Here is an 11,641-nt window from a genome sequence, read left to right on the forward strand (position 1 = left end):
TTGTACGACGGGTTTGCTGGTCATGCGAATTCCGCTAAATCACGGTGTACGACGTTATTGACATCATATTTCATTTTTTCGCCATGGCATTCATATTTTCGCCACCCACCCTCTGGTGATACAGTGGGAGCCTGCACAACAGTGTAACGCTTCAATACCGCCATCTGGTGGATGATCGGGCGAGTTACAACCGGAAATGGATCTTGTGATCTCTGTGCATCTGGAAAATCCGTCCGGCAGTCACATAATGTTGCGGGACTACAGACACACACTAGCGTGCATGGATCGCTGCTAGGGATGTCCCGATCACCTTTTTTTGCTCCCGATCCGATCCCGATCATGTGATTTTGAGTATCTACCGATCCCGATCTTTCCCGATCCAATCAAAAATATATATATATATATATTATTATTATTTTTTATTTTTTTTATCTTAATTTCTCACATTACATTCACCCTGAATGTTGACGTTATCCAGGTGAAAAGTTAACTTCATTCAAGCGAGGCATTTGCAATCCTTGACATAAATCATTTGATGTATAATTAAATCAAAAGAAATGCGTTTGGGTCTGAGAGTGTGGCTGGTCTGCCGTTCTGCAGCTGGATACTATTGGTTTGTTTTGGCAAAATTCTTCTGCTCTGTGACTGTGACAATAAATAAATGAATGATGATATGCAATTTAAAACCAAAACTAAGGCCTCAGTATGAGTTTAAGATGTGAACATGGTCATGTTTGTTGAATAAAGCCCCTCTGTTGCCTAAAATAGTCCCTCGAGGGGCGCGAGCGCGGCGGCTCTTGTTATTACATTCACCCTGAGAAATGTGCTTCATATGAGAAGTTTCAATATCTGTTTGCACATTAGTATACATTCAGTGTTCGACTTACGTAATGATTTACTCCGTTTTGGTTGTTCTGAAACGCAGACGATAATCCTCAGTCACAGAAAATAATTGACGTTATCCAGCCAGGTGAAAAGTTAACTTCATTCAAGCAAGGCATTGCACCTAACTCCACCATAGTAGCATACTACAAGAACCTAGGCGTCCACAAAGACGACTTCAAACTGGAAATGGTAACTACAGATGAGGTACTCAAAAAACTGAGCGCCCTCCAACCGAACAAGGCCACTGGCCATGACAACATCCCCTCCAAATTCCTCAGAGACTCAGCAGCCGCCATCACCCCAGTCATCACACACATAATAAACCTCTCCATAAAACAGGGACACGTCCCCAAGGACTTCAAAATTGCGAGAGTAACACCCCTGCACAAAAAGGGCAGCAAATTAGACCCAGGCAACTACCGCCCTGTTTCTATCCTTACATCCATCTCGAAAGTCATGGAAAAAATAGTATACGAACAGGTCGAAAAGTACCTTGCGGAAAAAAATCTAATCTACGAATTCCAATCTGGCTTCAGAACATCCCACTCCACTGACACATGCCTTCTCTATTTGAACGACCACATCAAGCAAGAGGTGGACGCGGGCAAATACTGCGGCATGGTCATGCTGGACCTACAAAAGGCCTTCGACACTGTCAATCACACCATTCTGATTGACAAGCTAAAAGCAATTGGTTTTGATAGTTTTCTCAGTGAGCTGGATACAATCCTACCTGGAGGGGAGAGAACAGATGGTGGAGGTAAACGGTACCCTATCCCCCCCCCCTCACAGTGAACTGTGGTGTTCCACAAGGAAGCATACTAGGACCGCTACTCTTCCTAATTTATGCAAATGACATGTCATCAGCTTGTGACTGCAACTTGTTCCTGTTTGCGGACGACTCAGCCCTGCTGGTCTCTGACAAGAACAAGGTACAGGTTGAAAAAACCCTCAGCTCGGAACTAGGCAAAATCTGCATATGGCTCGCCGACAACAAACTATCATTACACATGGGCAAAACAGAGTCCATTCTCTTCGGTTCAAATAACAAACTCAGCAAGACCGACGGCTTCTCAGTTACAGTGGGTGACAATATTGTCACAAGGAAAGATGAAATTACCTACCTGGGTTCCATCCTAGAGGCTAATCTTTCCTGTGACAAAATGGCATCCAATGTAATAAAAAAAAGTCAACCAACGAACCCGATTCTCGTACCGGATCTCCTCTCTGGTAAACAAGAATACCCTGAAGACTCTGGCAGGAGCACTCATTCAAGGGTACTACGACTATGCTTGCACCTCATGGTACCAAAGCACCTCAAAGGCACTAAAAACCAAATTACAAACATCTCAAAACAAACTAGTCAGACTACTGCTTGACCTGACTCCTAGAACCCACCTCACCCCTGCCCACTTTGCCAACCTAGGATGGCTTAGAGTAGACGACAAAGTACAGCAACTTGCAATGGGCCTGGTCTACAAGATACACTACACGACCAAGGTACCCATGTACATGTCAAAATACTTCCCAAAGGTCAGTGAATACCACGATCACAACACCAGAGGGAGCTCAACAAATCATGTTAAACCCAGATTCGGCTCAAACAAGGGACTAAACACGTTTAGCAATTATGCCACATCAATGTGGAACGCCCTACCCAAAGCTGTAAAGGAATGTGAATCACTACCCACTTTCAAAAACACTCTCAAAGAACACCTACGGGAGACTGCAATTCGAAACTGGCCCCTACAAATGTCCTAACCCAGTTGTACAGTAAAGACCAAGACCAAGACCAAGACCAAGACCAATGTACAGCCCCACCCAACCCCACCCCACCTATACCCAACCTCCTCCAATGTACAGTTTCTATGTCAAATGTATGTCAGTATTCCAATGTACAGTGTGTGTCCCCCCTACCCAACCCCCCCCCCCCACCTCCAATGTACAGCCCCACCCCACCTACCCAACCTCCTCCAATGCACAGTTTCTATGTCAAATGTATATACACTCTTTTTCTGGATTTTTTTAGTATCACAAACAGTACTGTATTTGCAAATCTGGTATGTCATAAATGTATAGATGTAGCAGTACTGTCTATCTGTATGTCGTGTGTGTCATATGATGAATTGAAAATGGGGGACCCTGATGTAAACAAGACGAAGGTCTTTCTCTGGTCTGCATCCCCTTATTAACAATTGTATGTATTGAGCTGTACTGTACTGTACCCATTCTGCAATCTGTTAATAAACTTTTCAATCAATCAATCAATCAATCCTACCTCGAGAGCACAATGTGCTCCAGCCTGCTGCTTCATGAGATGGCAATAACATACATAGAGCAATGGCGCCATCGTCTGTAAAAACCAGGTGACTGCACGTCAGATAAAATAAATGCAATCAATGTTTTTGTTATTTTTTTATTTAACAGTATCCAACAGGATTCACTTATTGCAGCACAAACAAAATAAATATAAAGCTTATAGTTATATATCAGTGGTGCACCACAAAATAAAATAACCATGTAAAATAAATATTGTGCAGAATTAAGAATAGGTCAATAACAAAGGTACTGGTCTGGTAGTGCAAGTAACAGAGGTAGCTTGACTTTACATTCAGTCATACTCAATGACTCATAAATAATAAAATAAAATATAAAAATTGTCTTAGTGCAGAATAATTCTAGTCTAGAGTATGAACTAGTCTAGTTTTAAAATTAAATTAACAGCAGCAGCTCAATGAAACGTGAAAAACAACATGTATATATTCAAATATAAATTGTAAACATGGGATATAAAATTGCAACACACTTTAAAAAAATGTTAAGGGAAGCCTAACCCTTGAAATTTGAATGTACTCTAGACTATGAACTAGTCTAGTTTAAGCAGCAGCTTAATGCAATGTGAAAAACAACATGTATATATTTCACAATTCAAATATAAATTGTAAACATGGGATATAAACTATAAATTGTAAACATGGGATATAAAATTGCAACACACTTTTCTTTTCTTTTTTTTTTGCTGCACTCTATTCTTACTCTGGCATCACAATTAAGTGGATTTTTATTTTTTTAAGAAAACCAGCATCTCTACCCTCTCAGCTGCAAAGAGCCGATTCCTTTTCTCATCCAGGACGTTGGACACTGCACTAAAGAGTCTCTCACTGTCCACAGAGGTGCAGGGGGCACCGAGAAACTTGGTTGCAACAGCAGCCAGTGAGGGGAAACGTGAGAGTGAGACATTATCTTTCCAGTAGTGTAGAGGATTGCTTTTCCTAGGGTGGGTTTGCTCTGAGAAATAGGTCTGTATCTGGACTTCAGCTGATGTAGACCGGGCCTCTAGCGGATTCTCTTCCAAAATCTCATCCATGACCCTGCCCAGGCAGCTCTGCTTGTGCTTGCTTCTTCTTCTTGACGTGGTGTCTTGCTTCTAGGCTCTGCGCTGGCGTCTGTGGCCTCTCGCTCTCTGGCACCACCTCCTGGATGAGCTTCGCCTTGGCAAGCCTCAGGTTGCCTGATTTTGTGAAGAATCGGAAAATATATAAATGTATCAATTACCCACAACGATGAGAGTATAGTCTAGTGTGTGTGTGTGTGTGTGTGTGTGTGTGTGTGTGTGTGTGTGTGTGTGTGTGTGTGTGTGTGTGTGTGTGTGTGTGTGTGTGTGTGTGTGTGTGTGTGTGTGTGTGTGTGTGTGTGTGTGTGTGTGTGTGTGTGCATGTGTGATTGTGTTGTGTGTAGTTGAAGTATTTGCTAATTGTATTGTATCATATGTATTGGAAATCGTGTCATATTGTACTTGCTGAAGTATATATAATATTGCAATTAGTTATTGATGGGGGATGGAAACAGATAAGCTTTGCTTGTTTTATTTTTTTTTTAAATGGGGGGGGGGGGGGGGGTTCCTCTTTTCCCATTTCATTTATTTTTCAAATTTTGTTTTGTCGGTCAATGGTAAATGTAGCCAAACTAACACCTTGTAAGTCTAAAAGCTAAATGACTAAATGTAAATGTATTATAAGGAAAATGGGGGACCCTGATATAAACAAGACAAATCAAGTTTCAAGATTTTATTATCATTTAAAATAACACGAGAAAAATAGGCATGATAAAATAGACATGCTAAAGTCAATGTTCAATGTTCAATGTTCTGATGGCCTCTCCAGAGTGATCACTGTGGTCTTTTTGAACCGCTGCTCAATACTTTGGCTGGTGGTGCTGGGCATGTGATGTCTTGAGCTTCATCATCACAGAACTCTCTGATCTTGTGGAACAGATAGTGTTGTCTTGCAGAGTCCAGTCCCGGTGGTGGCAGCACAGGAAGTCCATCTATAGGCGGCAGGACACGGACGTCACGGAGCAGCTGGAATCTGGTTTCAGCGCCATCAATAGACATCTTTGCCACAACCACACCCCAGGGCCCTCATTCATCAACGTGTTCTACGCACAGATTTGTGCTTACCCTGTGCGTACGATCATTTCTAAGCAAATATTGGGATTCATCAATTTCAACTTGAACTTGACTTCGTGCTTATATTTACGCACAGCTCGGACCATGCGTACCTGGCGCCCAGTGGTAGAATATATTATTACAACAAGGAAATGAGCTTCTGTGCATAATAACACTGGCATGTTCTGTATGAACCGTAATTCATTCATTATAGTTCATTGTAAAATAGCAACAGTAGTGTAATTATGGTCAAAACCCTATAAATAGCATTTGGAATAATAGATCTTTCTCTCAGAATGAATGCAGCATGGTTTATATAGCGTTATCGGAATATACGGGGTGTAGGCTACTGACTGACTGCGCTCCGCGTAGCTTGATTGATTGATTGATTGAAAAGTTTATTAACAGATTGCAGAATGGGTACAGTACAGTACAGCTCAGTACATACAATTGTTAAGGGGATGCAGACCAGAGAAAGACTTTCGTCTTGTTTACATCAGGGTCCCCCATTTTCAATTCATCATAAATCATAAAGCTCAACTCGTTATTATTTTGCGCACAGACCGCCGAAACACGGGAACGTTTTCATTATATTTAAAAGGCTTTACGTTAAACGAAACAAGTGGAATTTCGAAGCTGTAAGCAGAATACAAGTCATATGAATATAGTGTTCTTCCCCCCTTTTACTGTATAAGAAAGAATAGAAAACGCATTGCAATGACACCAGATAGTGGACAGACTATGTATATGATGGAATTCAAGTTCATGTATTGAAAGGCAGGCTACATCATACATGCAGTGAGATTCATTGTTCTTGTATATGCTCTCGTATTATTGTTTATATAGGCTACCCAATACTGACATCAAAATAGATTGTAGTATGCCTCTAGAAATCATATGCAGCAGGTAGAAAATTGACGGGAGATCCATCGCGATTTGGAATAAAATTGAGGAGAACTTCCCTCTGAGCAATTTTACGTTGAATAGACGTTTAAAAGACGTCTAAATGGCCCATAGACGTCTAGGCTAAAGTCGGTCTAGAATGGGGTGAAAAGTGAAAGTTTGGTAGACGTCTATTCCAGACGTGTTTTCAACGTCTAAGCTTAGACGTGTTTTGAGCGTCTATGTTTAGACGTTGTTTCAACGTCATGACATAGACGTCTAAAATCAGTCTAGAATGGGGTGAAAAGTGAAAGTTTGGTAGAAGTCTATTCCAGACGTGTTTTTAACGTCTAAGCTTAGACGTATTTTGAACGTCTATGTTTAGACGTTGTTTCAACGTCATGACATAGACATCTAAAATCAGTCTAGAATGGGGTGAAAAGTGAAAGTTTGGTAGACGTCTATTCCAGACGTGTTTTTAACGTCTAAGCTTAGACGTATTTTGAACGTCTATGTTTAGACGTTGTTTCAACGTCATGACATAGACGTCTAAAATCAGTCTAGAATGGGGTGAAAAGTGAAAGTTTGGTAGACGTCTATTCCAGACGTGTTTTTAACGTCTAAGCTTAGACGTTTTTTGAACGTCTATGTTTAGACGTTGTTTCAACGTCATGACATAGACGTCTAAAATCAGTCTAGAATGGGGTGAAAAGTGAAAGTTTGGTAGACGTCTATTCCAGACGTGTTTTTAACGTCTAAGCTTAGATGTATTTTGAACGTCTATGTTTAGACGTTGTTTCAACGTCATGACATAGACGTCTAAAATCAGTCTAGAATGGGGTGAAAAGTGAAAGTTTGGTAGACGTCTATTCCAGACGTGTTTTTAACGTCTAAGCTTAGACGTGTTTTGAACGTCTATGTTTAGACGTTGTTTCAACGTCATGACATAGACGTCTAAAATCAGTCTAGAATGGGGTGAAAAGTGAAAGTTTGGTAGACGTCTATTCCAGACGTGTTTTTAACGTCTACGCTTAGACGTTTTTTGAACGTCTATGTTTAGACGTTGTTTCAACGTCATGACATAGATGTCTAAAATCAGTCTAGAATGGGGTGAAAAGTGAAAGTTTGGTAGACGTCTATTCCAGACGTGTTTTTAACGTCTAAGCTTAGACGTGTTTTGAACGTCTAAGCCTAGACGTTATTTCAACGTCATGACATAGACGTCTACCAAACTTTACATTAAAGCATGAGCGTTGAAAATGCATTGTTTAAACATTAACACATCAATAACATGGAATAGTCAAAAGTTAGCCGTTTTTATAATTTCTTTTTATTTTAAAATACTAAAGGCTGGCCCAACACACATACATAGCAACTGAACATTTTGAAGATTAAAGATAGAGCTGATAGCGGATCTATTTGAGCTAAGGGGCGGCGCAGAGAGGGTTGCATCCTCCCAGTCTTCGGCACTTCGAGACAGCCGGAGAGGCGCAGAGGGGGTCGCATCCTCCCGGTCTTCAGCACGGGACGTCCAACACTCCTGGACAGCCACTGACAGGGAGACAGGGAGACGGGACAGGCGTTAATACAACTCACGTGATTGTGATGGGCGGACATAGCAATAGATACAAGTGGTAAGCATTAGTAGGTTACAGCAGTAGGGATGACCCCCGGAAATATTGTGTCTATTACTAGGCTTGCTTAAATTGTGAAGAAATGAGAATATGAATTAAGATTTTTCTTTGCATCTTTGACAGTGAATAACACCATGCTAATAATGACCAAACATTAAAAACTGCCACTGATCTCGTTCAGTACCTTCTTGAGATCATGTGTACAAAAAAGTCTAAGGAAATTAATAAAGGGAATATAATTAAACCGAAGGTTCTGTAGATACAGTACTGAATTCTCCCATCCGGACCAATGCCATTAGAAATATTATAGAATAGGAGGCGTATAAATTACCTTATTATAGCCAATTCGCACATTTATATATATATATATTTACATATATTAGCTACATAAATATACTGTAACAGGTTAAGCCTTTGAACATTAAGGCAACTAGGTAAATAAAATATTGCTCCACTTCTACAAGGACATTTGCATATTCTTGGTATCTAGGGACATCTATGGACCTCAGGGAACGTAATCACAGTGTCAGAAATATTGTGTCTATTACTAGGCTTGCTTAAATTGTGAAGAAAGGAGAATATGAATTAAGATTTTTCTTTGCATCTTTGACAGTGAATAACACCATGCTAATAATGACCAAACATTAAAAACTGCCACTGATCTCGTTCAGTACCTTCTTGAGATCATGTGTACAAAAAAAATCTAAGGAAATTAATAAAGGGAAGATGATTAAACCGAAGGTTCTGTAGATACAGTACTGAATTCTCCCATCCGGACCAATGCCATTAGAAATATTATTATAGAATAGGAGGCGTATAAATTACCTTATTATAGCCAATTCGCACATTTATATATATATTTACATAAATATACTGTAACAGGTTAAGCCTTTGAACATTAAGGCAACTTAAAGGAACACTCCCAACATTTTGGGAAATTAGCTTATTAAACATCTTCCCTGGAGTTAGACATGCATGCATTGCATTAGGCTTAGGGAACACCTGGACCGTTAGCCTAGCTTAGCTTCATCCGTGGAAGTACCGGTAGGTGCTACATTAAGCCTAGTTCCCAACAGTCATGAAATACAATACCTCTCCTATCTCTCCTCTGCTCTCTGCCTCTAGACATTTTTTAAATTCCGTTATCCGTTCCAACATACACGGTAGAGGGCAGTCTCCTTAAAGGCCCTCTTGTCTCGTAGACCACCCCCTTTTAAATTAAAACGGGACATGACTGCATTTGTCATGAGTCTCTAAGAGAAAGTCATGACATTAACAATTCAAGCAATTCAACAAGTGACTAGTCAAAACAAATACAAATTGAAGGGAAAAGCTGTACTAGGACTACAAGTGTATCACCAGTTTCATAAAACCCCTTCCTCCCATTGTTTTTTGTTGCATGATGATGATCATGAACACATTTATTATGCATTGTATTTTTTGTTTAAATGTCAACATCATCTGTCCATCCTCAGTACATTTACTATCAATATAATATACGCGTCTGACTTCATCTGGTCTTTCCAAACATAAACACAGAAAGTGAGAACGCATGCCTGCCTGCCTCAACCTGCATCTTTGTACATGCATATAAATACCTGTCCATCATCTTGTTAGTGCAGTCGCGGACACTCTTTCCCCCGATCCCCGTCAATGTGGATATCTGAATAAGAAAAAACCAAATGACATGTATATTAATGTAACATCATGTACAATACAATTTAAATCCTTTGAACATATGAGTCAGTAATCTCTAACCTAGGAAAAGATTTAAAAGTCACCATTTTTGTCCTGATGTCCACCCTTTCAAGGTCCTCCTCAAGCAGGTTCAACGCCTCCTCTGTCTGGCAGGGGTGTATGTCGACCCTCCCATCCGGATGAATTTCTTTGTGGAGTTTTTTGATATCATCCTTGATTTCCAGGAGGGTCTCCATCACTTTTCTCTGGAACCCTGATATAAATGACAATTATTAGTTAAATGTAGTGAAAACATTCCGTACTTCAAATAACCGCAAATATTGTGCAAAACAACTCAACCCGTTTGTGACTGAGGAGTTTTAATGTATTCTCCCATACTTCACTGAGGAATAAACTCAAATTACATGCTAAGATTTTATCACTGTTAGTTGTTGAAACAACGGTCACCAGTGTCTAGGCATTTTTACCCAACTGTAAGAATGTTTACACCAGCAATAACTTATAATATGGTAAATTCTATTTATAATCTTAGTCTTTTCAGGCAGAGGAAATTTGTCTCTCCTGGGAGTGGGCCTTGTCTGGGGTACATCTGAAACAAGTACAGAATATTTCTGTGACATGCTACAGAAGCTTCAATACACGGGTGCGTTTATGGGGGACCCTGATGTAAACAAGACGAAAGTCTTTCTCTGGTCTGCATGCCCTTAACAATTGTATGTATTGAGCTGTACTGTACCAATTCTGCAATATGTTAATAAAGTTTTTAAATCAATTAATAAATAGCATTTTTAGGAAACTATTGTATATTTGTACGTCTCTAAATGTTTTGATGAATTGAAAATAGAAGACCCTTATGTAAAAAAGCCGAAAGTCTTTTTCTAGTCTTCATCCTCCAGTCCACTGTTGTTGTATTGAGCTGTACTGTATTGTACCCATTCTGCAATCGTTAATAACGCTTTCATTCATTCAATCATTCAGCCGGCAACAGAATAATTTTGATTGACAGTCGAGTCTGACAATTACGTCACATCGCTTGCACCCGCCCTGCTGTTCTTAGCGCCAATCGGCAAGCGCTATGCGTTTTTTACTTTCCTGAAAGTCCTCCATTGATTTTGATGAGCTCAGCTCAACGACAATTTTCATAGCACCACAACATTGTGTCGCACTGTACAGCCTTGGTTGTAGGCTAAAGTTTTACAATTTTTTTTTATCCAATTTGTATTGATTAATTTAGGAGTGAAATGCGAATGAAGGTTGAAATCACTACTCACAACGTTGCTCCCAGATATTATTTTTCACTCGCAACGGCCAAATTAATAGGCAATTTGCGATCATCTCGTTGCAGTGTACAGCCCTGCAAACATTAGAGCTGCTACGTCAGCCATCAAATGTTACAGCTAACACTAGTTGCGTTAATCAACGCAACTAATACCAACAGCAGTGGAAACAAGAGATGGTGGGATGATGTCACAATTTACCAGCTCTGGTGTAGAACCAGTTCTCATCATTAGGGGCCAGCTCCTTGTGTTTAGCCAGCTTGACCATGGTCCACCCAGTCTGGCACCTTCAGCTTTCCTGACCTGGTGACAGAAGAAATGTATCATAACAGGAGGCCCTGTGGAATATACTTTTTTTTTATATTATTTTAATAGTGTGACCGTCACACCATTGGAGGAAATTAATTAAGTCAACTCACTTTTTCAGGAAGGCCGCCAGGGCACGAACAAACTCCTGTAGGTTCACATCTTTCACTGACGCCCAGCATCTGGACACATGCAACAGAACGTTACATTTTAAATAGGGATTAACATAAGTATTTGACCTCTAGACTAATGTACAAGTGTCTTCTCAATACAAGTATATTCGATTTAGTTACACAGGATATTGGCAGCAGGTCACAGCATAATTTAAGCTGCAGTTGCCATATCTGACATTGAAAATGGGGGACCCTGATGTAAACAAGACGCAAGTCTTTCTCTGGTCTGCATCCCCTTAACAATTGTGTGTATTGAGCTGTACTGTATTGTACCCATTCTGCAATCTGTTAATAACGTTTTCAATCAATCAATGACATGGTGTGAGAGACACATATTCC

The 11,641-nt window shown here is 40.1% G+C and overlaps 1 protein-coding gene across 1 annotated transcript; it reads right to left on the minus strand.

Annotated features, from left to right (window-relative positions):
* Positions 1-7,530: 7,530 nt before the first annotated feature.
* On the minus strand, positions 7,531-11,298 carry LOC311225656 (uncharacterized protein). Its single transcript, XM_084311042.1, has 5 exons — positions 11,243-11,298; positions 11,025-11,126; positions 9,630-9,799; positions 9,447-9,511; positions 7,531-7,765 (listed from the first exon to the last, which is right to left on the minus strand). Exons 2-5 carry the CDS (start codon positions 11,089-11,091, stop codon positions 7,732-7,734), a joined length of 336 nt encoding a protein of 111 aa, XP_084167168.1. The 5' UTR covers positions 11,092-11,126; positions 11,243-11,298; the 3' UTR covers positions 7,531-7,731.
* Positions 11,299-11,641: the final 343 nt, after the last annotated feature.

The sequence above is a fragment of the Notolepis coatsorum genome, assembly GCF_963971535.1.
Source record: "Notolepis coatsorum genome assembly, chromosome: 3".
In the NCBI taxonomy this organism is placed as follows: Eukaryota; Metazoa; Chordata; class Actinopteri; order Aulopiformes; family Paralepididae; genus Notolepis; species Notolepis coatsorum.